General features: G+C 40.1%; 1 protein-coding gene across 1 annotated transcript; it reads right to left on the bottom strand.

Annotated features, from left to right (window-relative positions):
• Nucleotides 1-291: 291 nt before the first annotated feature.
• Nucleotides 292-26,703, bottom strand: LOC120737928 (vinculin). The gene is made up of 21 exons (XM_040038869.1): nucleotides 26,536-26,703; nucleotides 15,230-15,300; nucleotides 12,142-12,292; nucleotides 11,258-11,366; nucleotides 10,946-11,068; nucleotides 10,683-10,843; nucleotides 7,711-7,801; nucleotides 7,423-7,570; nucleotides 6,735-6,888; nucleotides 6,465-6,640; nucleotides 5,783-5,973; nucleotides 4,688-4,887; nucleotides 4,225-4,353; nucleotides 3,936-4,085; nucleotides 3,681-3,789; nucleotides 3,286-3,588; nucleotides 3,077-3,201; nucleotides 2,776-2,961; nucleotides 2,247-2,450; nucleotides 2,034-2,138; nucleotides 292-1,932 (listed from the first exon to the last, which is right to left on the bottom strand). Exons 1-21 carry the CDS (start codon nucleotides 26,701-26,703, stop codon nucleotides 1,786-1,788), a joined length of 3,201 nt encoding a protein of 1,066 aa, XP_039894803.1. The 3' UTR covers nucleotides 292-1,785.
• Between the last annotated feature and the right edge of the window lie 1,283 nt (nucleotides 26,704-27,986).

The following is a 27,986-nucleotide window of genomic DNA, read 5'->3' as shown; positions in this document are numbered from 1 at the left end:
GTCACCCTAAAGCACAACACCTCAAAGTATCCAGCATTGTCTGAACGTTGATAAGTTTTTTAGTGTTTAGATTATGGTCATTTTGTGTTGTGGAGATTCAAAAATGCCTTTGTGAGTTAATAAAATACAAAATGATTGACATAAAATACTTTGGTTGGTAACACATTCCTAATAAAGGAAAGATAAATAATTCTAGAAGAATGAATGAAATTCAGAAAATAAATCTAACTATTGTACAGTACTTACTTGTGTGTGTGTGTCAGAACAACAGAAAATACAGATCAAAACACCTCCAAGTGCTATAAAATGCTTTATTACAAAATTGTGAACGATGCCTAAGCAAATCCACATTCAGGCCCATTTAACCCCAGCTACATTGCATAATTTGAAGATCTGCTAAGTTTTGCATAGAGCATAACGTGACTAAAAGTAAGTCATAAACCGGGAACATTTTAAAGAAGAATCATGTACAGCAAGTGTTTCAAGGAAATCAACACAATGACACCTGGTACAAAATGATACAAAACATCTTAAAATGAAAATTGTATCAATTGCAAATAAAGTTTATTTCCCAAGGCACATCAGTTGGCATTAGGTACTTAAAATGAGACATTCACACCAATAGTCTTCAAATATTTTAAAGTTTCAACTACTGTAGCCCCAAGAAGTGGCCATTAAATTTTAGTGTATCAGGACATCTTTAGACAGACGTGAGAATATAAAAAGAAGATTTCACCAGCTGCAGACACTGTGCTTGTATGACTTTCCCTTGGCTACCTAAGAAGTGTGCTATTCATATATTACAAAAATGATTGTGCACAACAAAGATATGAGACGTACAATAATGTTGAGTGAAAAACAACAAAGAAAACAACAGGCTGGATGACTTTCTCTAAAGAAGGCAAAGCTTTGCTGGGAAGATTAGAGTAATAACTTTTTGGCTATTAAGCCGCATAGTGTAGCATAAGCCTGTTTATTGCATGTAATCTCAACGCAGCGTGTTAAACAAAAAGAGTTGAATGAGTCAATGCAGGCCTAAAAGCTCTGCCGGCTCTTAAAATTCGTTTTTTTCCTTTCAGTCAGGTACATCTTAAAACTATCCCTTAAAGTCAAATAAGTATTGCTGACCAAAGAATGACTTGAAATCGTTGCAGGATGTCTTTGGCAAAAGCAAATACAGACTGCTACAACGGCATAAGCAAAACAGTGTTTCTCTTTCAGTTGTCATAATACAGAATAGTGTAAACAGACAAAATACTGCTGAATAGATGCATGCACTCAGCGCAGGTGTATAATGTGTATAATGTACTTGTAACAACTCCCCAGGTTCATGTGCTTATTCTAGAAAGAACGAATGGATGATAACGACAGTAAAATTATCAGTACAAAGATAGAAAAATGTCTAGAGATAATGTTATATTTCAATTTAATTTACTGTGGTTTGCTAGAAGAGGCCAGAAACAATTAACCTCACATTATAGGAAATCTAACCTCTGATCAAAATATATATATTCCTGGGATTTCTCAAAATAAAAACACATTTTTACACACTTTAGAAAAAAAAAAAAAAGCTGTTCCCAGTAAGATTATAAGCCATAACTCGCATTGAAAAGTCCCACCGTTTACATTATATCAGAACAGCAACTGTTACAGACAGGACGTGGGACCAAGAGAAACTCTTCCAATATTAGGATGTGGGGCACTGATATCATAACTCTGGTAAAGTATGTATCTGTCCATTCAAAGTCCTCCTGGACCAGCATGAACAATGGCCCTTCTCTTCCCTTACTGGTACCAGGGGGTCTTTCTGACCCAGTGGAGGGTGAAACCTGCATCTGTCCGGATCTTGATAGAAGCTGCCTCAGCCTCTCTGACAGTCTCCTTCACAGACTGCATCAGGTTCTGAGCATTGTGGACCAACATCTCAGTAGCCTGAAAGGAGAAATGAAAATGGACACAAATGGAGATTCGAATGATACTTTTCTCAGAGGTTAATTCAGTGAAATGGCACCCTGATGTCAAACTCTGCTCACCTGCTCTGACTCCTCTTCGCTGATGTTGGTACGACCCAACATGGTGGCCTTGACTGTTGACAGGATTTTGAGCTGAGTGCTGATGGTGGGAATGCGCTCGCACACCTTAAAGGAGATTAGAAACATTATTTATAAAAATACATCAAACTGTCTGTGCAAACTGGGAAAAAGAGGTAATGGTTGAACCACATGATGAAGACAACTTAAACTGACCTGCAGCAGGTTGGTCCGGATACGTTTGTCAGTGCACTGCTTGGCCACCTCCTTAGCCAGCCGTGTGACCTCATCAGAAGCCTTAGCGATGTCTTTGGCGCACTGGATGAGTGCACGCTTGTTTCCGCTGCCTCCACGCACCAGACGTGACATCTCCGCCATGAGAAGGGCCATTCGTTTGGCAGCACCAATGATATCATTTCCCTACAAGACACAGCAAGAACATAATCAAAGTTGAAAAAAAAACAAACATCTCTGCAATGTATCTTATCACTTCCTCTTGTGGTAAATTATTGATAAGCTGGTATGTCAAACTGGCAGGGAAACCTGCTTTTAGTGTTTCAAAGAAAGATCTTTAGAACGCTCATAACAAACGAATGAAATTAGAGTCATTAGAACTCCTTAGAAATTATTTTCACAACACCAGAATGTGCTTGGGCTCAGGTTAGGCTCTTATTGACCTAAATGTAAAAGGAATCAGCAAACCTCTGGTATCGTCACATCTGCTGGGTTTATAGTGTTGACCTACTTTGCTGGACCATTTGCGGGCTTCATCGTGAAGCTGCCTCGCAGCCACCATCATGGGCTCATTAACCATGTCACCAGCCTTCTGCTCAGGGAACTCCTCATCTTTCTCCTCTGGGGGAGGAGGCCTTGGGGGAGGAACCTCACCCTCTGGGAGAGGAGGTTTGGGAGGTGCTGCCTCATCGTTAAGCTAGAAGGAAACAGTAAAACAATCGTGGTTAGGCGGTTACACAAATCATTGTGAACAATCAGAGGAGCTTTAATTTATTTTCCAAATCTAAAGTTGTACTTATATGAAAACTTACATTAAGCTGATCCAGTTCAGGAGGAGGTGGAGGGAAGTCTGGTTCTTGAGGTTGGAAGGCCTCCCTGACTTTTGCCACAGCACCAAGAATCTTATAACCAGAGTCCAAAAAGCCCTTCTGAAGAGCTGGCAATTAAAACAAACACATGACCATTAATCAAAATGTGCCATATGAATATAAGACAAAACCTGTGAGAAACATAAACCTACTTGGATCCTGGATATTTCCAGCCACAGCCTTAGCATTCATCACCATAGGAGAGATCGTCTGGCTCAGTTCATCAGATGCAGCCTTCACCACCTCCCTGAATTTAGGATCCTCAGAATTTTCTACCTCTCGTTTAGCTACCAGGAGGATGCGGTTAGCTCTGCGGGCGATACTGGTAGCACCTGCGACCAGCATCTGAGGCTGGTGATTGGTCATCGCCACACGACACTTATCCAGGTCCTTCTTTATGGCGTCCTCTGAGGCATCGAGCAGAGATTTGGTGTCGATGGCCTCGTCCACCAAACCTAGACATCCACAGGGAACCACAGGGAGTTATACCAGGACCAGGATATGAAATTATGTTCCAGCCGTTTTCAGGGTCTTTACGGCACCTTACCTGTCATTTTTTCTACATTGTCAATCCACTGGTTCTTCATGGTTTCAAAATGTTCATATGCTGCTTGGTTGCCGGGGTTTCTCAGCAAAATGCGAGCAGCAGATACCACCTAACAGGAAGGGGGAAAAAAAAAAAAACATTAATTGGAAGTCTACTTACAACTGCTAAAAACTCATTTCAAGTGGTGAGAAACACTTAAGCTCTGTGGCTCACGGCGGAGTGGAGGGCAGACACAAACACTCAACCATAACATACTTGTGGTGTTAAGTCTCTTGTTGACTTTACGGCAGCCTGGATTCCCTCCACCGTGCTCTTGTTAGCAGTGCCAACAGCAGCAGCCTTCTCTGCTGTGGTGCCAAGCTTATTGGCGTGATTCTCAAAGTTGGCAGCTCTTTCGTCAAAGACCTACACATGATCAAATAAAAACAATTATCCAAAATGGTTTCTGGAAACAACAGAACACCCTGCCAATAAATATAATACAAATGAAAAAGAATCACTGCAGTGAGATCATAGTTAGTAGTAGAGTGACTGTGCCGCTGACCTCATCTCTGTTGGGGGCGTCGAGCGGGGCGGTAGCGGCCACTGCCAGTAACTTGATGGGGGTAGTTGTGTCACTGAAGATGTCAGACACCTCCTGAGTCATCGCCTCTTGCATCTTTCCTTTCAGATCCTGAGATGAGGTCAGACAAATGTTACAACCAGCCAGCACTCACACAGAGTTTTGCTGAGATTACAGATACACATCTGTTCTTATTTAGCTTCAGCAGCTCCATGAAGTGCATATTACAATATGATCATGGCTACAACACTATATTACACTGTTTTTTATTCAAGTTTACATTTAAGTAAGCTTTAGGGAAATAAAAAGCTTTTAGGGCATTAGTTTCCTCCACCCCTGGTAACCAGCAGAGGGGGTTGTTTGCCTGCATTCCTGAGTGAATCCTGTCAGAGAAGCTACAGACCTGGGTGGGGTGGGAATGACTGAAGAATGTGAGCCGTCTTACCTTCAGGGCTGCTTGGAGCTGTTGAGCCACAGCACGTGCTTGAGGGGAGTCCCCTTCACCGCGGGCAGCCAGGTCAGCGAGTTGGGCCATGAGCTGCTCTACCTGCTCACACTTGCCTAGCAGCTCCTGCCTGTATGGGCCCGGCAGGGCATTGGCCAGCCTGTGGCCCTCTGCAACTAGGCCACGTATGGCTGCCTGGCCTAAAAACAAAAAAAAAGTACAAATAACAACATATTTAATTTAGTTTGGCTTAGAAAAGTTATTTCTTTGTAAACCTTTGTTAACAATTCCTTTTTATAAATCCACAAGCTCTATGTTTAATTTAATAGTGCATCTACAGATAACAAAATTGACAGCTGCATAGGCAATTACCAATGTATAGCTTTGGCTATATAGATAAAAACATATCCCTGACATAGTTTATTAGATAATAAGATTCATTTTGGGTTAATTTTGGATGTTTTTTCCATTTTTCTTTTTCTTTTTCTAAAAATGCCATGAAAATGTCCAAAAAAAAAAGTCCATCCTAATACACAAAGAAATATGCTCCAGTAGATGGTTTGGTTTGGCAAAGAATTGGAAGATTCATTTTACAATGAAAGAAGAAAAGCAAGTCAGCACATCTGAGAAGCTGGAACAAATGTGCTTTTCACATTTTCTTTTGATGAATAACAAAAGTGGTAAACCAAATATTTCACTTCCAGTTTCAGCACTAGGTAAGTGGAATGTCTGCTCATCGCAGCATTGAACTTTGTCATCTCATGCAACTAGCTGCAAAACAGCCCAGCTGCTAAAAAAAAAAAAAAAAATCAGATCAGTGTCTCTTTCTGTAATATTTCTCGTTTGCTTTTTCTCGGGTAACTACTGTAGATATTTGTGGAACAGGCACACTCCAACTTTGTTCAAAACCACGTAAGTTGTCCAGGTTTAAGTGGAGATGGGCCAAAACCAGGGAATAAGACAACAATGGAATGTTGAGTATGTGTATAATTTGTATACTCTGTAATTAAGCCACAGGAGCAGTGGAGTGAATATAAAGTGTGTGAGAGATAGACAGACACGAGGAAGTCTGGGGAGGATGCAAGCCAGACTCACCCACACCGCTGTCATCCACGGTGGGATTGTCAATCCAGCGCTGTGCCTGCTCGATTTTTCCTTCCAAGTGAACAGCTGCCTTTGCAGGCCTGCTGTTGGCCACAGCCTTGTTGGTTTTGGACTGCAGGTTCTGCAGAGCTGTTGCAATTTGTTTAGCCAAAGCTCTGGCTTCAGGCGTGTCACCTTTGCCCCTAGAAGGAATTAAAAACAGCAACCTAATTTATCACAAGGTTATGGCTGGAATGAGGTCTGTATCGCTATTAAATCTGGAGTTCACCTACAAATATGGTCAAATGAGAACTTTTTACTTAAAAAACAATCGCAGGTGCAGCCCATCATCCATATGTACAATGCTGCATATGAACAGCTCCAAACTGTCAAATTATAGTATGAAATTGGTAGCTGACAACCGTGACTGTACACATTTCTCATTTTTTCCTGCATACATAAAAAGAAACACCAATACCGTTTCCTCGCAACGAAAAGTAAACAGCAGGGATTTGATGATGATGACAGTAGCAAATGATTTAAGGGGTGAAAAAAGCATCTGAACAACTGTAGTAAAGTGTGAACGCACACCAGTTGGATTAGGGAGACACAGAGCCATCAATCTCACGCTTCACGTGTGGAAAAACAAAACCAGCATAAAGCTGTCCCATTTTTCAGGCGGTCTTTAACTTACTGTCTTCTGAGATCAGACAGCTTGGCAGTCATGGCAGCGATCTCTCCAACAGAGCGCATGATGTCATCTCTTTCTTTGGGGTCTTCGCACATGTCAGCAATCTTTCTGGCCTCCATGAGCACCGCCTTGACATTCTCCTCTCCCTCTGTTCCACTATTAGGATCTGCAAGCCAATTCTGCAACAAGACAAAACACATGCACACAAAATAATCAAAACCATCAAATTGCACTGAACTGTCTGAAGCCATGTTTTCTGAGCTAACGACTCACCTGCGCAGCATCGATCCTTTTGGCGATGGCCTGCTTGGAGTTGGTCATGGCCTCCAGTTTCCGTGCAGCATTTTCCACCTTGCCTGTGAGCACATCGAGACCTTGGGAAACCTGCTGTGCCTTTTGCATGGCAACCGGGGATGCTCCATGACCTCTGAGATGAACAAAGAAAACACCCAGATACCATTAAGTGCACATTTGCACTTCTTTTGATCTACTTGTTTGTTTTTTTACTGCAGAGCTTAATCCATATGGCCCACTTGGTTAAGTAAAACTTCCACACTTAATGTCGTAATGTCTGATTTATAGACTCATCTCTGTTTTCGTAGAGGTAACAGCACCAGAGGTTAAAAGTGGATTATGGATTAATACCAGACAGCTGCTTTTAATCTAGTGTGACTCAGGGTCTCTGGTGACAATAATATTTCTTATCAGGTCTTATCACTCCCACTTCTGTACACTATAATCCCCTTTAATATGCTTACTGCATTACAACCTTTATCCTTTGAGGACTGAAAATGAAACAACTGTATCAAAGGAGCACATTGCTAAAACACCAAATCAACACATGAAATGCACAATAGCAGAAATCAAGACTACTTGAAGAAAGGTGCACAAGAGGAGGACAATTATTTTGAAACAGCTGCAACACAAAAATGCAAAGCAGTGTTGTTAATGTGCACTTTACCTGGCTCTCATCTCAGACACCTGGTCTGTCATTTGACTCAGTGTCTTCGCTGTGCCAACTATATCTCTGCGCTCCTTCCCTGCACAAAGCTCACCAACTTTTCCGGCCTCATCAAGAATCTGCCGGATGGCCTGCTCACCTGCGTCTCCTAGAAAAAGGAAAAACACAAATAAATGAACTCAGAAATACCAAATACGTCTCTAAATTCACTTAGGCCACGCATAAGGATAAGGATGTGATTAGCTACAGAATGAAGGGATTAACGTAGAGGAAACTAAGGATTATTACCTGGTTGAGCATTTGGATCCCTCAGCCAGTTCTTAGCCTGAGCCATCTTTGAATCGATTAGCCCAAGAGCCCTCTTCATAGCCTCTGTGTCCTTTGAGTTTTGAAAGAAAGGAATATATCAATATGCTAAAAAAGACTAAAATTACTGCCTCACTGTTATATGCTTGCAGCAACCAGTCAAGTTGGAGTTTACATCCATATCTGTGACATATCAACTGTTGACAGTTTAAAAAAAAGATGCCGATTTTGTCAGAGCCATAAATATAGATGCTACAACAAAGAAACATCACATTTTGATGGATGAATGATACACACAAACACACATATATTCAAACCAGCAGCACAAATCATCATAGTTTCAAGGCATCTTCACTAGATCAGTGTCACCAAGTCACTAACCAACCAACTGTAAAACATGATGACAATCCTCCTTTCAGCTCCTGAGTTATGGAGATGAATAACAATAAACAATTGTGCTGTTTTTGCAGAACAACATGCTTAATCTTTGCCCTTTATGATATGAAACAACATCATTTCATTTTATTCTACAGACATTTTGTGGACTTTTGTACTACTGGCGTCTGACTAATTATGTGAAAGACATAATGTCAACATATGACATCCAGTGATGACCAAAACTTTATCAGATTCTCTTGAGTCTCCAGTTCTCAATGCCGTGCCAACATATCGAACAGACCGAACAGCTGGACAACCAGAGAACATAATTCATTTGGTCGTGGCTGTCTCAGGCATTACAATCTGCACGAGGAGTTCATGAATCATTTTACTCTTATTGCAGAATCTCCATATAAAACATTACTGTCTAGAGTCACTTTATTTTAACAGTTAATCTATTTTTCTATAAATACTAATGTTTATGTGAATCAAATTGAATTCAGTTGAATTCAGTTTCTACAAAAGCAGCTATCTCAAGGCAACTAAATGCAACTTCAGTTTAAAAATCAAGTGATCTGGAAGCTCGGACTTCTCACTGAGTCAGTGACTTCAGGGAAAATTTCCAGGCCCTGTCACCGTCATGATCAACTGTTAGTTATTTGAGTTAAATAAACATTTGGCATAATCCACATGCAGCATCGTTAAAATGTGTCACGCTCAGCCACGTAAAAACATGCCGTTTCCATTATTCTTTCCCTTTGTCGACAAAGGGTGTGCGTTTTTATAAAGCCGAGAGATTTTCCATTGTATCTCCGTCCTAGTGGATGGAAATACAACAATCTATCCAACAGCAACTGACTCAACAATGAGCCTTCTCTTTGCAGAAGTCTGCAAATCAAAGCAGAGTCCTGCAGGAGCTTGAGCCAAGCGTGAGACCAGATCAGATGAGTGTTTGAGTTAACTTGTTTTTCAGGGTAAAATATCCTGCTGTATGAAGACTGACTACAGAGTTCAGTAAAGAGTTTCAAAGCAAATCAAACCACATAGGCAGAACCAACCTCCATGATTAAAAAAATAAATAAAATAAAATGTAATGTATGTTTAAGCTAGTCAAAACCAACTAGATGAAAACCATGCATGTGATTCAATGTGACTAAAAATGGAAAGAGAAAAAACAGGTACAGTCTACACAAGCAAAAAGGTGTGAAGTGATGATACCGGAGATGTGTGGGTGTATTACTTTACTGTTCAAATATGCTCAGCATGCAGCTGCTTTGGCATTAACTGACTATGTGTGTGTCTGTGCGTGTGTATGAGTACAAAAAGCCAGTGAAGTAAAGTGAAAGAGATATGCTTTGCAAACATGCATTCATTTAAGCTTATATTTAGAAATTAGATGGGGTATGATTAACGCCATTGATTATGTTGATGATGTTAAATGACAACGGATATTTAGTGTTCATGAAAATAAAAAAAACATTGAGAAAATGTGGTTATGCATGTTGGATTAAACAAACAATTAGCCATTCATAAAACAAAATCCATATCAGAGTTTCTATGTGCTCTCCTCCATCAGGAGAAACCTGATGTTCATGGCAAGAAGAGATGAACACTCAGAGTCCTCCCTAATGATGCCAAAATCAATACTGCATGAGTCAGGTCAATCAATAACCCAAGCAGCTGAAGACAAGGCTATAGTGAGGTTTAAAGGACAGAGGAGGGGGGACACACAGATGTTGATACAAAGTCTTACTGCAAGGCAAACAAAATCTCAAAAAAGGCAGACATTTCTGCACTTCAACCTGCTTTACTCTTCATCAACAAAACTCCAGTCTATAGTAGATAATAGTAATTGAATTTATTAATTAATAGTAAATTTAACCTCCTAACAGTCTCGCTACTGAAAAGCACACAAAGGCACTACAAAGCACAAAAAGCCCACTCATCTCTCATAAGCATGCTGCTGTACAACCAAAGGGCGACACAGGCAAGCCTTACCTTCTACAGGGGGTGAAGGGAGAAAGAAATGGTAAAAAGAAAGGAAGAGGGACATAAATTCAAATGTTCAACTAGACATACTGACTGAGAACCACAACAGAAAATAGACAGAAGTGACACAGGAAGGAGATTTTAGAGAGACCCTGGGATAGGAAAGGAGCTGCACATGCAGAGCTGAAAAACATAAAAGAACCTAACACATTAACCGACTATACAAGAAAGAGAGAGGAGAAGTTAAGGCATGTGTACTTTGTTTCTAATTGTAATGAAAAAATCTCATTCACACCTGTCAAAACTGATACAGTCTCATCGTGATGAAACAAAGCACTTGTTACTAAAAGGGAGAAAAAATACAGCTGAGAGTTACCATCACTTTATGAACTTTCCAGTTCATTGCTGATCTTCTATGAGTACATGGAAGCAATATGGGTGCTGTCTTTGTTTTCCCAAAGCACACAAAAAACCAGGTTTAAACACAGCAGCTCAAACAGCCACACAGACTGTAGCTACTCGTGTATATTTACTGTGTAAAAGCGACTCTGTGGAGTTTCATACTCATATAATTATACTGTACGAACCTTGTTTGCCCAAGCATCCTCGTCCCAGGAAGTCAGCTGCAGCACTCGGATGATCTCGTTTATCTCGGCACTCATCTTCTCAAAAGTGAAGTTACGATTCTTCAAGGCCTCCTCCACTCCGTGGCTTTCAGAGGTCTTGGTTGTCACATAAATTTTGATGCCTTAAATACAAAACGGAACTTGCGATAAGAAATCGGATAATCCAAATAAAAATGACTTCCAGAAACACTGACTTGTGTAACAGTTATAAAGAACAAGAGTACCTGAAATGAGGATGGGCAGCAGCTCTTTGACAGTGTTCATAGAGTTGACGAGCATCACGCGATGCTCCTGATGCGTGAGCTCCTGCTGCCGCTCATCTATCATCTTTGCCATCTTCGTCATACCTGGAAAAAGGCAACAAAACAGAGTTGGAAAAATAACTATTTTGCACTGGTATCACAACTGACACTTACACTAGAATGATTACACAGCAAAAACAACTTCTGAATCTGTCAACTAACACAGCAAAATGTTATTTTTACACGCTGTCTAGTTAAGACTTCGGCTAAGTAAGCTTGTACTGGAAGACCGACCTGGTCCCAGGTTCTTTGTATATGTGATCAGGTCCTCCATAGACTCCACCACCTCTGCCACAGCCAAATACTCCAGGATGCCTCTGCACACACGGATTATTCTGCGAACCTATGAGAACAGTAAGAAAAAAAAGAAAACAACTACTTAATCTAATTCAAAGACAAATAAAACAAGTGATCATGCAAACACACATTCAGACACCCCTTTCACATTCCCTCTAATTACACTCTGATAACACGGCCAACTGACATTCCAACTTCTTTGTGCTGCTTCACTCCAGCTTTATGTGAACTGCTGGAGTCACCACTACACTATGCAGGGTGATCCCTGAGCTCTACCGGAAAACATGATTGCAGTGCTGACGGATGACTCCTGCTGACTGCTGCAGACAGGACTGGGATGCCTGATGTCTGCATCCAGAGTGCTGACCTGCAACTTTTTTCATTTCACTCTCTGTCCCTGAGAGGAAAAGATAGATGGGCATGACAGATGATATTCCCATCTGATTTGAGATATAAGAAGTGTTTCTGTACACGTGCAGTATATTTATCTACGTCTCTGCCTACAGTACCCAAGAGGAAGGCCGGAATAGATACTATCCTTACAGCAGAGAAGCCTGTGACAGCAATCCTCTGAACGTCTAAACAGTCAATAAGTCGGTGAAGCCCTTCCAAATCAACCGCTGAGCATAAGAACGGGAGTAGAAGGTCACTAAACCACCATCAAAAGTATGAAATGAATCTGGTGCTGTAAAACTGATATCTAGCAGCGTCACCTTATCAGTATTTTGTTGCCGTAACAAAACTGATGTTCTGACCTCCAGCAGATTTATTTTGGTTAACAGGTTTTCCATGTAAAATGAAATAAATTAATGAATGAATACCTCAGCCTCATCAAAGGTGAGGAGCAGGTCAGAGGTCCCAGACAGGATGCCCCGAGAGCCATCGATCAGGTAATCCCGAGCAGGAACAGAGTATGGATCAGCTTTCAGCATGGATGCAGCCTGTACCAGTTTGGCGCACGCATTCTCCACTCTGTGGAAAGAAGACAATCCATTTCAAGAGCCTGTAGAAAAATGCTTAACACGAGTCATGCTCATGGTACAAAGCCAAGTGACATTACAAGTAGAAACAACATAAAGCAAAGACAGATGGAAGCCTTAGCATGTAGCCATAACCTATAGTAACTGCAATGTAAACATAACTTTGTTTCATTTCCTCTTTAGTATATGCTTTTTTTTTTAAAGAAAAAAAAATAAAAAAATCACACCTTGTGCAGTAAAGTTAATGAAGCGTGAATCCTTTTCACACCATCTTCCATAAAGTGCATATCAAGAACATCGCAGTTCTCGCTACAAGTGTGGCAAACCACAATTCTTCAGATATTCATTTACATATGGACTCAAATGAAGTGATCCTCATAAGATTTTACTCTAATTGTTGCTAGTTACAATCAAATGTAACCAAAACACAAAACAAATACAGTCCTGTGCACAAGTCTCAAGCCATCAAGAAATAGGAAGTGTTCTTAAGAAATAGGAAAAGACCTGACACAGGAACTGACAAATGCATCTGACTGTTCAGTTAATCCATCTACTAATTACTGAATGTTCATCAGAAATGAACTCAATGGAAGGTTGGCAAATTATAGAAGAACTAAAACTGAAAAATGGAATGATGAATTCAAATTTGAAAATTTTGCTTCAAATCACTGTCAATTTGTACAGTTTAGGTCAGGAGAGAGGTACAGTGAATGTCTACAGCCATCTCGACGACACAATGGTGACACGTTGGAGGCGGTATCATGGTTTGGAGCTAGAATTCAGCCAGTGGTGTTGGGGATTTTGTCAAAACTATAGGAATTAAGAACAGGGAAAAGTACCATCAGATTTTCATCCATCATGTGATACCATTTGGAAAGCATCTGTTTGGCAACAGCTTCATTTTGCAGCATGACAATGATCATAAACATACTGCCCTTACATGGGGTTTTTCCATTTGTGTTTGTGCATTTGAGTAAATAATTGTCAACTGTTTTAAAATTTTCCTAGCAAAATACAAAGAAATAATGGGTGGGTCAAGACGTCTGCAGAGTACTGTAAATATTTCCACTCAAACGAATTCTTAACTGAAAATGTGATTGCAGAATTTCTCTGGTAAGGAGCCCACACAAACAGCTAATAACAGTATCGTCAGCTTCCTCTATTTGCTCGCAGAAAATAGAAGTGTGTGAAGTTGGCAGTCTGTTAACCAAAAATGGTCACGTCATACTCTAGCTGAGCATACGCAGTCATTTCTTATTATATACCCTAACCAAACTTTGTTATTTAGTAAGGAAGTTATAAATACACAAACTAATTTCTTCAGAATAAAAAGTTTAAAGGTCCTTTCACTGCATCTTTTTAAAATGATCTGGGGGTTTTCTCTATTTTGAAAACTTCAATGATCTCAGAAATACATTTATGTGATTTTAAAATCTATTTTAAATCATTTAAAAGTTTCGTTTGGAAAACGTTAAAGCACAAAATTAAGGAGTTACTGTTTGCTGAATGTCCTTTTATTCCTCGAAGAAAGACTGTAAAAAAACCTGCCTAATTAATTGGCCTTGAGTGGTGGTCTTTAATGAAAGACCATAAAAGAAATGGGTAAAATTTGGTCTCATGAGCAGAGTCTAAGTAATCAAGTCTGAGCCTGGTTAAAAGCTAAAGCAATGTCATGTGTCGTACTGATTATGAGGCAAATCTGTGATAGTGGCTACATAAACAAAAATGGCCTGACTGAAATATTCATTCTATAAACAATCTTTTGATACAGAAGTTATCTTGCTTTCACAGGACGTGATACGAGATCCAAGAGGTGGGGTTCCCCTCTGAACCCCACCTCTCGAGTCTGGCCTTGGTCCAATTTAACCCCTGCTTTACAGAAATGTAATGATCAATAGCTGCCTCCTGGGTGTGGTGTACTCTGTGACTTGTAAAGCAGTAAAAAAAGAAAAAAAAAAATGCAGGCTCAGCCATTTGATTCATTGTCCTACATGCCAACTGCAAAATATCTCAGCCATTTTGCACATCGAAACAGGCAGTAAGCCAAGGAACAACACGTTTCAGTTCCCACGGTATACTGACTTCCTACATTTGCCTACAGGCTAAAGGGTTCACCGGTAACAAGGACACATTACTGCTATAGACTAAAGGGGCCAAGCAAGAGACAGTCGGTTAATCAAGTCTTGTGTAAGATAAAGGCTAATATATGTGCATGGCATCAAGGTTGACATGAATGTGTGTGTCTTTGCAGAGCCAGCCAGCACTGTCCTTCAGCGTGCACCAGGAAGAAAAGAGCCATGCATTAACTGGATCCCAGCAGACACTATATTTAGTGAAGGAGACACATTCCAGCGCATGTGCTGATGGATGACGACAAGGTGACGATGTGACTTTGAGGCGCCAAATGTGTTGAGCCTGACGACCTGTGCTTGCCAATGCTTTTCCCTGACCTTGGGGTGGCCCATAGGACGCCCTTTCCCCCCTCGCTGACTGCAGTTTCTCATATAATAAGGATCAGTCAAAAACTGTGATCGAGACAGGCAGCAGATAAGCACAAACTAATGACTTAAGCAATGTCAAGCAAGCCAGGGGAACAAATACACTGATTAAATGGGGACATCTCTTTTCTATGTCAATATCTACATTTTTTCTGTAAACAAAAAGCAGCAGCCAGCGACTCTCATGAGGCCCCACTTCTTAAAGGGTAAAGGAACTCCTCCCAGATCTAAAAAGTATTTTTGTTACACCATGGCAAGACTGAGGCACTTAACATGCCATGTCTGACCTTTGCCTGGGCACAACCGGCCATTACTGCAACAGATAAAGAGAGAAAGAGATCCAAAGGGAAGCTGATGGGTTCCACATACTGAAAGAGACATTTAATCCAAGAATTTGAGATGTTTGAAATGAATTTGAGGCATTTACTTACTTGATAAAAGCTGGTGGCATGTCCCTTTTCATGAGCTGGTCTTCTGTGGTTTGTACAGTCTCCTTTCCCACCTGGAAAACACAAATGCACAAATGAGTAAACATTAGACACGCATAATGTAAAGAAACATGACATTTAAAGTAAACACAGTGTGTGCAATAGCGCACCAAGCTGACCGTGATGGGAAGTGTTTGGGAACATACTGGACATTTCTGGCATGTCCAACTTTAGAAACTGAAAAAAAAAAATCCCAGCAATTTTTCACTAATCAATCAACTGCTGACAATAAAATAGATCCACCTGGGTTTTAGTGATATTAAAGGTCAGCACAATAAAATCAACAAAGTGTTATTTGATTGTTTTTCCTACAATCAACTTAATTTCACTCCATATTTTACACCTTATCATCAGTGCACCTGCTGTGACTCTATGCCCCATAATTGGTCTTTACTTCGCTGGCATAGAAACTATAAGTGTGGCCAGGGATAGAGAGCACATGTGTACAAGTGCATGTTGGGAAAAGAGGTGTGCAAGCCTAAATTACCTATTAAATAATGCATGCAGACTTTCTCCTCTGCAAATGTTTTACTTGCCAGGTACTCTGTGGCAAATAAATAATACAGGAATATATTCATCTGCCTTGTGCCTCAGTGTGGTGGCACATGTCTCAGTTTTCATGAGAGACAGATTTAGGAAAAGTGACGTCAAAGTGTGGTTATTCTACTGGATTGTGTCCATGGGGTTCTCTGATTCCATCACACCTACTATTCTCACAAATTAGCACAATTCAAGAATAATAATCTAGATAATAACCATAAATAATAGCAAGGATACTACAAACCACTTAGTTACAAAAAAAAAAAGGCAAATTGGTTTACTTGACTAATAGATGATACATATACTCTTATCTTGCTTTTGTTATTTATGTACCTGCTGTTCACAGGTCTTATTATTTATAGAAAGTCTTTCACCTCTTCACAATATTCCCACAGCTTTTAGCCTGTGCAAAAGTAGTCTGACTCAACAGATAAATACTGGCCAGTGATATCACCAGATGGCATTAAAAGCAACTGTGACACATTCACTGCAGCCGCAAACTTTTCTGGGGCCTACAGGTCATCGGCCAATCTTTAACCTGACAGCTCCTGTCAGATTGCGCCAAAGTGTGAATAGCGCAGTCCAGTACATTTAACACAAGTGAGTGGGTGTGTTCACTATCCATGCTGCTCCCTCATGAAGCGAAATGTTTCCAGGTTTGGAAAACCCGTCTGACACAGAGTATTTAGGCAGATATTTTATGATATGATGGTCCCAAAGCTCACTGTGAGAACAACCAAAAAAAACAAAAATCCCAATAACAATTTCACATTTAACCAGAAGGTGTTATGTATTCTTCCTCTGTAAATTAAAAGCCAGTTAGCCATTATATTTACAAACTGTTAAAGATAGCACCAGTAATAAAACAGCAGACATGAGACACACCCAACACCCAAGCTTCAACTCTGACTAGTTCATCAGTCATGAGGATTTCTGTGAGTCAAAGCTTAAAGCCCCTGTACAAAATTTAAACAGGGTGGACACGGTCTATTCCAAAGCTTTTATGCAATGTGACCACAGTACATACATCAACTGAATGTTATATGCATGAGTAAAAACTTTGTAACCACAACTTTCCTCCTTAGAGAGTCTTGCTGTTAATCAGGCAGTTTTTCAGAATGATGTCCTGTTAGTTGTGTAGCGAAGCATTATTTCAACAAGGCAGCTGCTGGGGGATGCCAGGCCTTGGTACAGTTATAATGTGCAAAGCAGCTGAACGCCTCCTCTCCATCCAATGCCAAAATGACTCACCTCCCCCAACCATGACCTCAGCTCTGCGGGGAGGCACAACTCACCCACGTTGAGCCGCCATGGGTGAGAGATCATAGGCATTCATCCTTACGGAGCATACTGACCAGTTTAAATGAGATGCATTGCTGCACAAACCTTTCCTTTCACATTAATATTGCACTACAAATCAGCTGAATAGTAAAAGTGTTGCAGAGTGCTAGATTATGTGTGACGGTGTGATTTCCTGACTGTCACACAATTTACTCTTACAAAGCATTTCCAACGTGTTTCAATGTCCTGAACTCTTTTGTACCCGCTAGGCAACACACCAGGAATCAAAATTTCTTCTAAGTTCTTCAGTGACGTTTGCAGAAATATATCTGAATTTTGGACAAGACAAAACAATTTAGAGATGTCTAATTAGGGCATGGGAAATAATGAATCCAAATCCTGGCACAACTTTCAAAGTGTTTTTTAATCTCTTGGAAGTTCCTTTAAAACAGTGACTTCTGCTTTTGCTTTTCTTATTCATGATGCATTCCTGATGCTACAGTAAGCAATCCCAGTGAGCTTGTCAGTGTGTCTGTATACAGCCACTAGAAGAGCCATTCCAGATGGTTGACGTGGAGGCAGTAATGGAGCAGAGCACACATGCATCTCCTCGCTCTGTGCTCACTGGACCTGAGGGACTCTGAGTAACTGTGGGGTTATAAATTAGGAGCAAAGGTTGTGCCAAACCAAAACTAAAGCTCAGCCGGGGAGGCCGGAGTGGCAGGGAGCATACGCCACCCTGACATTCCTCCAAAGAGGCTCTGGGAAAAAAAGCCAGCAACAACTGATGTTGGGATATTTTTAGTATTTAAACTACTTACTCAGTGCATCCGAGTGCATTTCCTTTTTCCAGTCTTATCTTGCTTTAAAGCTTTGTCATACTTCTACTGATCCACCTGCAAAAAGTATTTTGCACAGTTGCAGTAAACTAGAATGATGAAAATAATGTAGCTTCCTCATGGTTTCAGCAGCTACTTGATTAAATTATTTGCTTATCAGCCCTAACAGGAACAAAACATAGGAATGCTGAAGGTCTTTTATCAACAGCCATATGAGATTATTTGCATATATGGTCTACTATTTATAGATTACTTTCACTCCTTTATATCAGTGTGCTTCGAGTACTTGTTAGGTGGGTTAGGTAAATAAATCTATTATGTCAAGGGGGCTCAAGCAGCTCATGAACGACTTTCCAAGGTAAGGGTGATTGTGTAAGCTCTTCACAGAACTGTTAAAACAACACTGCTATTTATTAAAGCTCAAGTCAAGTTTAGACATGATCTGAAACTGAGCATTCATTTAACAAGAGCTGAGTCATATTGACCCCGAAGCGTCGCACAGGAGTCTCTGAAACTGAGCAAATTTAAATTTCTTGATACTGTCACTGTCTTCCTTTCCTTCCTCCCTTGTCGTGCCTCTTCCTGTTGTGTGAAGTTCAAAAATTGTTTTGCACCAGCGATCCAAACAATTTGATGTAAAAATAGAACTGTAACCAAAGTTTGCAACGCTTGTTGTCGAGCAGTTTGTGATGCCTGGCCTCTTTTACTATTTTGAGCCTCTGTCGTGATTTTGGACCACATTCCTGTGTCGGCAGCAAAGCCCTAGTTTGACATTAGGGCTACAGCTTGTGATTATTTATCTCTTGATTTGTCTCCTGGGGTCTTTTGTTGGCCTAAGAGATTAATAGTTTCTTCTGTAAAACAATAGAAGATAATGTCCTTCACTAGTTACCAAAGCCAAGAATGGCCTGGAATTACAAGTCTTGTCCAACAGCAACAAAAGTTGAAATGCAAGGATATTTAATTTATAACAAATCAAACTTAATATAAAGAATAATACTGAACTGAGACCCCTGAAGCCTATACTTTGTATTTCTTTTTTCCAGATTACTTTTCTGTCAATTGTACGGTATTTTTCCCCCCATTTAATTACTGATATCAAGACTTGGGGAAACAATGACATAAGGATGTCCGGTCACCAGTCATTAGTAATTAAAGCTATGACAGCCAACCCAAACCACAATAAAAATCCCCTATTTCTTGAATAGAATCTAGGAAAACAATTTAAAGAAGCACAGCTGTTCCCTCCCAGCATCTTTTTAAAGCCTTCCACAGATTTAGTGTCATCTTCTTCCAAGCTGCCATTACAACACTTTTAGCTGTGTGTTCCATTTGAGCCTAGAGTGGAAACACTGGCACTCCTGTGTTGTGAAGTAGCTTGATAAAGTGGCTGCTCCTTTAGCACAGACTCTGCATTGTTGACAGGAGCCCATCACTCTTTCTCGAGAAGAAAGGCGACTCTGAAAGCCTCCAGACTGCCAAGACACAGCCTGCCTTTCTCATGTCGGGCAGTTTTAACACAATACTGCGTTAGTCATGGGGACCTCAAAGATCTATGACTGCAAAATTCCTACAAGCAGTGCTACCACTAACCCTTAACACCATATAAGAAAATAAACTACTACACTTGTATTTCTCAGAGAGAAAGACACCGATTTCCACAGTAAGTGTCTCTGAACTGCAATCTGATGCCAAAGCACTCCATTAGCTACCTTTGATCAATAGTCTCAAACCAGGAAGTGCTGCTTTTTAACATATTAAATGGCTTTTGACTAATAATGATTCAGAAGGGCAGCAGAAACATTGTGCTTATGGCATTATCACACATCTTCCAAGCGGTGTCCAACATGTTTGTTTGTTTGTTCTTATTTGGATCAGTAAACACTTATGCACGGTGTGTCCAAATCCTATCATCTGCTTGAAAGTCACAAATCAATTGTTCTGCTAGGAGAGGCAAAACAGGCTCTGTGGCTAGAGAAATACATCACAACTACTATTTCACAATGCAGGAACTTTGCAGCTCACAGCCTTACTGGGGAACAGCATTCATACTCATTGTCCTTATCTTAAAAAGAAGAGTGAGTCAATAAAAAGCATGTTGCATGTGTTTACTTCCACAGAACAAGGACAGCTAAAACAACACATTTAACAGATAACTTTTAAGTGCTAGAGAGGAAGCCTCAACTTCACATTTGGCCAACCAATGACGTGTTTCCATATAAAACCTATTTGTCACTATCTGATTGATATAACTATTTCCATGAAATGTAGGACTGTAACTTTACTTTATATTCCATTAAACTAGACTACAGCTCAGCTTGTTTAGCAGAAAATGAGGGGGAAACTATTCTAAAAAGACAGTCTAAAAAGGGAACTGATGTTTTTGTTCACGTTTACATGAAAAGAATATTAATTTTCAGTTAAAATACAGACTACACTGGTGTAAAAACGCAAACTGTTGAGTTTGAAAGAGTCAAAGACTTTAAATATCCATGAATCTGTTAAAGGACACAAATTATTACTGCCTCTGTTCTCCTACAAAATATAACTACACAAGGTACATCACAGAAAGCTGAACATAGCAAAATAGTCCCGAGTAGCAGCTGATGGCTTAAAGGGGTTACTAGAACTTCATGTTTGTTCATTACTCTATCATAACTAGCATGAATGGTGTCCACAACAGAACTAATCATAAAAAGAAAGTGCCGGAAGTGTGCCGAAGAACATGGTTTGTCTGACAACGTGGAAAACAGCAGCTCAACGGTGGAGTGGCTAAATGTTGAGGTTTCCTTGGGCAAAATACGGTATCTCCAAGTTCCTTCTGATATTCGATTACAACATGGACAGATGTGATCGCAGTGAATGTACGAAAGTTAAGTTAAAAGCTAAGTGCTCAAATAGGGTAAAAAAAAAGAGGCAAGTACAAGTCCTTGTCTACACCTGACTTGGAAATGCATTTTATATTTCTACTACTCTCTCAATATTCTTTCATAAGTTTCAATTGAGCAATTTTAGAAAGCCACATCCGTGTTTTAAAATACATTTGGTAATACTGATTGCAGTGTTTTTGGGGAACACAAACTGCACAGGAAACAATTCCAACACAATCTTGAATTTTTGTTTCTTGGGGAAAACCCCCCCCCACAAAAAAGATCACCCCAGGTGCATTTTGTGATTTGTCATGGTGTGCTCTGGAGTCATAAACACCCTGCTGCTGAGGGACAAGGGTTTCCCTTTGCTTTCCTTTCATTTGTTCAGAGTGGGGCTGACAGCTGCTGGGTATTCCTGACTTGGCTTCCTGCATTTCCTTTTCAACTCAACGCTCTGCCGTATTCTCCTATCCCAGCTAATTTTCATCAGAAAAAGCTAAAAATACACAAACTTTGCATTATGAATTGATAGTGCATGAGCATGAGGACTAGTAATGTGTTCTTGTTTGACTATACAAACATTTCACAGTCCATAGTTCTCGCATTGCTGCCAAGATAATAGAATCAAATGGAGAGCTGCATGAAATTGTTTCCCTTGACAAAATGCAGGAAGTTTGAGTACCAGGTAATAGGAAAGGGTTTCTTTTGTTGGCCTGTGAAGCAGTTTACTTAATGAGCTCATTTGTTTCCCATCTCTAAAGGGTTAGAGAAGTGGGTGATTGAAATTGCTATAAACAAAAATACTCAAATACTGATCACGTCACAATTAAGTATTTAAAAATTCCCCTAAAAGCGCCCTCATGTTGCATCCTCTGTATTTCTTTCAAAGTTTAAGGACATTCGAGAAGATATTAAAGACCTCCAAGAGTCTTGCAAATGTGTTGTGCAGATTGAGCAAAAAGCATGAGGCCAGATTTCTCACACAACCCACTAATCAGTGACTGCTGCCGAGCCCAGCTTCCAGTAACTGCATTTCATAAATCAGAGTGATATTTTGTAACCTCCAGAGTGTTGCAGAAGACAGTAGCTTCTTTATCCCAACAAAAACTCAGTGATCTACACAGAGAAGCATCTCCACAAGTCACGTGTTCTCTGCAAACAGGAAGAAACTGGATTTTTTTTTTTAACCTTACACCTATAAAAAGGAGCTATAAAAATAATGAGCTACAACAGGCCTGCACAGCCAACCTTAAAGGCTGGCTACTGACACAGACAAGTATGCTCTCCATTTTTCCCATTAGGACATTATCAAAACTCTTAGAATCATTAAAAATATCAGTCTTTTTAACAGTGATATGTGCCTCAAAAATGATTTTACTTTGTCAGATTAAAATGACTGCTAAAATTGAAAGACATAAAAAAAAACAAGCATCAAATTTTCATGACAGGATGCTTTCTTTTAAACATTTTCAGCTTTACAAACAACTTATTTCATTTTCTTGATGTTACCGTTACAACACTCATTTGTGCAACAAAGACAATCGTTCTCATTGCACAAGCATATTGGTTCGGCTAAAAATCGACCAGTCAGCCACAGCATAGCCACATCCTGCAGCTAAAGATATGTATCAGGCTAAAACTTGATATCACTGACAAAAAAGAAGCTCCTGACATGTGAAAACATGGTCAGGGAGTAAAGTTGTTCATTCAAAGGATCAGCCCGATCCCACCTCCCCCTCCAAAATGGGATAAATTCCTGCCTGTTGGGAATTCTTCGCATTCCTCACATTCATCTTTAATTGAGACCTCGCTCATTGTCTCAATGAGGAATAACTAGTCATAGATATTAAATGAACACAGAGTATATGACAGTAGTTTGTGATGTTGCTAGAGTAACAATTATGGTTCGGGGCTGCACTTTTATCTCCATGCATCTGCTAGAATAAGTTAAAAATTAATCATTTGTACCTGATCTCTTCAGACAGGCTAAAGCATCCAAGACATCCTGGAATCTCACCTTCCTTTTTAGTCGGAAAACCTGGTGCAATCATCTTAATAAGCAATTTAAAGGTATAATTACTTGTAACTTGCTCTCTGTTCGATTTCTAGGTCATCTCAGTTTTTTAACTTGATTACAGTACTTAAGCTTCTGCTCTGGAGATCTTGGACAAAGTTAATGGGGGAGGAAGTCTGTGTAACAGATGGTTTTCTGGGAACCACAGACAATACAGCAAAAAAATGGCTTTTCTTTGACCCGATCCTATCCCGACAATGACTAGATAAAATCCAATTAGAAGGGGTCATCCTTTTCCCTAGATAGTAAAGATTTACTTTCAAGTTAGACGCTTACTTTTTTGTTTTCAAGCAGACTCACTTCAAGTAACTAGTACAAAACAGGTGCAAAAATGAAGAAGTTCAAAAGTCATTTTTAGGAAAACAATGAAATATGCAGGGAAAAGACACCAACAGCTAATGGACTAAAATAAACTTCTGTTTTCTCATTAGATAAAATCAAAGATAAGGGCTACACGGTGTATTTGATTACTTATGTAGGCTCTGCAATGTATGACTCATGGGACTGTGACCACAAGAAATTACATCGGATCCTTAACTTCAGTGATCTCATAACGCTGTTCATGTTGTAATGTTGCCACAGCAACTGGAAATAATTACAGACTCGTGCAACCATTCATGCCACTGTTGGAAACATCTGATCACAATTCACAGTGTCCAGAAAGCCTGGATGATTTCATCCTAAGATAGCTGAGGATACACAGGACATTTTCATGTGCTACGACAAGCCCTGTTTTCATGTTAATTACTTGGCCGAAATAAAAGGTTTCTACACTAAAAACTTCATTCTGTACTTTTTTAACAACTGAGTGGCAGAACAACTTGACCGCTTAATATCTAAATATTAAAATGTATTACCGAGCCTTATTTAGCTCTGCTTTGGCTTTGTTTATTCAATGGTTTGTTGTAAGTGGACTGGTAATGAGCTCTTGTGCTAAATCCACCCTAATCATGGGGTTAAAAGGAGTCTAAATTTACTGCAGTCCACCCAAAATGGTCCAAAAACATGTACCATTTAGTTCTTAGACCTGTCAAAATAGAAGGTTTGCTCTTGAAAGACAGCAAAGCAGAATAGGCTCCAGCATGGGTGGAAAGGGGGTATTATAAAGGCCCTTAGAGGACAGAAGCCTGTAAACATATAAATAATGGACACAATGAGGTGCAGACCTGTTGTTTAAGAGTGGGCACTGAGGAAAAACAAAGCGTCAGAATGAAGTAAACCAGATTGAAATTCTTATAGGCCATGAACTGTAATAAATAAACTGCGAGGCAATCCCCTTAAATGAAACATTCCTTTGCTGACGCCAGAGTAATTGTCCAAATTTATTGCCCGACAAGTGCCAGGGGTTCTGGGCTCGACCAGGCTGACAGACTGCACAACACACAGGAACCATGTCTGCCTCAATTTAGCCTGTATGCTTTTCTTTCCATATAAGCCACAGTATCTGACAGGGCCCTCGCTTCCTTTGTTACAAACTCAGCATGTGTTTCAGGATAAAATTGACAGTCATTTCCTAACTAGCTTCCATGATAGATACAATGTGGTTTTGAGACATGCCATTATAACTACATCACTGAGTCTAAATATAATTGAGGCAACAGCTGCATCTGGTGAAGGGGGTGTGTATAATTTAATGTTTTAAAAAGATAGGTTGGAAACACATAGTTAATAGGCCCATAGACAAGTTAATTACCATGTGGATAGAAAAAGATAACAGACACAAACTAGATCTGATAATGTAGCCAGATTCACTATAGTGCATCAAGATTATGTGTATGATGACAGGTTCTATTTTTTTTAAAAAAAGTGTGGTTCTAGGTCATGGGGTCAATAGCAAGTGGTTTCCGTGTAACATGAGGACACACAGAGCAAATCGTGACTCGTGACTAAGGTATGAAACACACGCAACTCAAAATGAATTTTTGCAGGTGAATATTATACACACAATGTCATATTTATCAGTTACTACAAATATTATCAGTTTTTAAAATATAACATTAAGCTTAATACTCAAGGGTTGCAGTTTTTACATTAGTGCAAAACTTCCAAGCCACCCCTCATTTCTTCATATTTGATGAATGACTGAATGCATGAAGCATAAGAAAGGCAACCCAGTCAAGTGATGAACCAAGGTTGTGTCCACACAAAACAACTTAGCAAAGAATCTATTTTAAACTTTACAATCTGACAGGCATAAAATAGTATTTTCCACCACCAATGTGATTCCCGGAGACTATTAGATGAAAAAACAGATCCGAAACATGGTCTTCAGCTGATCCATCTACTGTCCACTGAAGCCTCATTAGAAATGTTCTGAGTGGAAGGGTGGCTTTCAAGAAACCATTACGGGGAAGGGAAACAGGAACAAAACGCTGAGTTATGCCAAATTACACAAGACCTGGACTGAAAAATTAGTGGTAACAGGACTTGTTGAAGTGATGAAATATTTGGTTCAATATTTAAAGAGGAGGTCAGGAATCAAAAGGCAGCCATGTGAAACAAGGTGGAGGCTCCTTCATGGTTTGGGTCTGCATTTCAGCCAGCAGTCTTGGACAACTTGTCAAAACTGAATGAATTATGAAGGCAGAGAATTACCATTCAATTTCAATCCACCATCCAGTACCATCTGGAAGCATTTAATTGGCAACAGCTTTATTTTACAGCATGACAATGATCCTAAACATACTGCCATAGTACTCAAAGAAAAACACAGTGGCACACTATCTGTCATGGATTGGCCTCCCCAGAGCCCAAACCTCAAAATTATTAAATCAATGTGGGATCAGCTTTACAGAGAACAGAACAAAAGGCAGCCAACATCCAAAGAAGAGTTTTGAATGTCCTTGAAGAACCCTGGAAAACTATTCATGAAGACTACTTATAAGGAAAGCTTGAATAAGAGAGTTCAGGCTGTATTTAAGAATAAAGGTGATCATAGCACATATTGATTTTAAAGCTCATTAGAATTGTATAAAGTGTGCTTTTTAGCTTTATACACACTTCATTTCCACACATTTTGAACATGTTTCGATAAATTACTGCACCTACTTCTCATTTACACACTACAGCTGAGATTCCTAGTCTGGTCCTACAATCTTATGGACCAAATACACATGCACACGCTTCTTACTACTTACTATGCCCCTTCATAACCGTTTTCACGCATTAGTAGTGCACTGATAGCTGAATATTCAAATGCATATGATATGTAGTGCAGTGATGTGATTTGCAGAACTATTCATAGATGATCACTACAGGTGCAGCTGTTCTGTGCAGCCGAGTGATTAAAGTAAAAAGTAATTCACTGTGGTCCTGTACCTGACTCACACATTACAGCAGTGCCTACGTCAAGCTATGGCAGTCATGTACAGAGGAGGAGGCAGGGCATATCTTCAAGGGGAAAAGGGCGTCACTGCCCTTTTGCCCCGAGTTAAATAACTCCAAAAAAGTTTCATGGCATTCCCTAATCCTGCCATTGAACACACATTTGGTAACCGCATTAACACTCTGCTGAGTGAAGTGTTGTGTCCAACTTCATTGGAAAGTAATGGGTGAATGGGACAATGCGACAGGTAGCCTACGACACTCGCCGAGCTCAGCCAAACTTTACCAATGTGATTTTACACAGAGAAGAAAGTTACTCACCCGAACAAGGTTACTAACGGCTGCCTGAACAGCAGCTACGGGCGCCGTCAGATCTGGGATACCTTTCCCATCAACTTCACCTTCTTCGTGCATTATCACCAGATGGGATATCTGCTGAGCCACCGGCTCCAGGATACTTTCTATCGTCTTCGTGTGAAAAACCGGCATGGTGACAACTTTAGAACACTATCTAAGTAAAAACTCTACCACCAAAGGCAGTTTTCTCCAAATCTCCCTCTACAGAAGCCTAAAACAATCCACGCGCGATCTTTTCCCCCCCAGGATAGTCCTCCCGTTCGTATGAAGACTACAAGTACAATGAAAACATGAACGCGAAAAAACTCCCAGCCAGAGAGTGAGCGCGAGCAACCTAAACGTCAACCAACGGTTTCCGCCTTCTTCCCAATCAATGAACGAGAACGCACGCTTCCTAGATTGTGATTGGTTATTAGGGCTGCCGCTCCGTATCGGGACCGCCTTCTTCCATACTGACGAGTTTGCTAGAGATCCAAGTGCTCCCTAGATTACGTAATAGATCCTCATCATATGTCCTAAAAAGGGAAATATGTGTCTACTGTTTGAGAGGGGAGTGCGATTCCAGTAGCTGTGAATTAACTAGTCGGGCTTTCGGCCCCGCTGGCCCAGAAATCGGAGCTGTGGAGATCAGATTACAAACCCTTCCCAAAACAAACAGTATACTCCGCAGGGCACTCCGAAATTCTCCACAAAGTAAAGAAGCTGTAAATAAATGGTAACAAAGACACTATTTTCTAACCTACTTGTCAATGACTGACTGATATATAACAGGCTCTGTGAGTATACATCTCAATTTAAATAAAGGACACCCTACACACTACTTTACCAATTTGCAGTGACCCATAGTATCTGGCTGAAAACTATTTTCCCTTATCAGAGATAACATCCGACATACTGAACTGTTTACAAACCCAGCTCTGTCAGTGGCTGGACATGGCACTTTTTAAAAAATTCCTTCTCACCCTCAACCTCACATCCTGAAATAACAATATTTGAGGACTGAAAACCAACTGCCAAGCAAACCAGCTAAGGAATTCCCACAGATTCCCCAGAGGGGCTACAAGGCAGCAGCCCATTGCCTAAAAAGGAAGAGTCCAAAAAGAAAGAATCAAGGAAGTTACTCTGTTTGAACCACTGTGTAAACATACAAGGGATTGACATGCTTTCCTCCTGTGTAAGGAGCTGTCATACCAAATGTCAATAAAGAGATCCCAATTTGAACATTTTAACTTTATGTTTCGTGACACAACCTATTTTATTATTATTGTTATTATTATTCTATAATATGGTTGAATGTACAATTATTTAAAGAAATAATAATCAAAAGAGACCAAAAGGACCACCTCTGGAGGACTGCATCCTGAATATAGACTTCAAAGATGGCCTGCTGTTTCCTATGCTCTCCGATTACTAAT

This window comes from Simochromis diagramma, unplaced genomic scaffold, assembly GCF_900408965.1.
Source record: "Simochromis diagramma unplaced genomic scaffold, fSimDia1.1 OVJJ01000402.1, whole genome shotgun sequence".
Taxonomy (NCBI): domain Eukaryota; kingdom Metazoa; phylum Chordata; class Actinopteri; order Cichliformes; family Cichlidae; genus Simochromis; species Simochromis diagramma.
Note: the sequence above shows the minus strand (reverse complement) of the source record. Positions and strands in the feature narration are given on the sequence as shown.

What these genes read in the sequence shown, in the direction of transcription:
- LOC120737928 (XM_040038869.1), bottom strand. Translation starts at nt 26,703, where the DNA reads ATGCCGGTTTTTCACACGAAGACGATAGAAAGTATCCTGGAGCCGGTG. An exon ending in GCTGCCCATCCTCATTTCAG is followed by an intron (nt 10,844 to 10,945) that starts GTACTCTTGTTC and finishes TTTGTATTTAAG; the next exon opens with GCATCAAAATTTATGTGACA. An exon ending in TCCGGACCAACCTGCTGCAG is followed by an intron (nt 2,139 to 2,246) that starts GTCAGTTTAAGT and finishes ATCTCCTTTAAG; the next exon opens with GTGTGCGAGCGCATTCCCAC.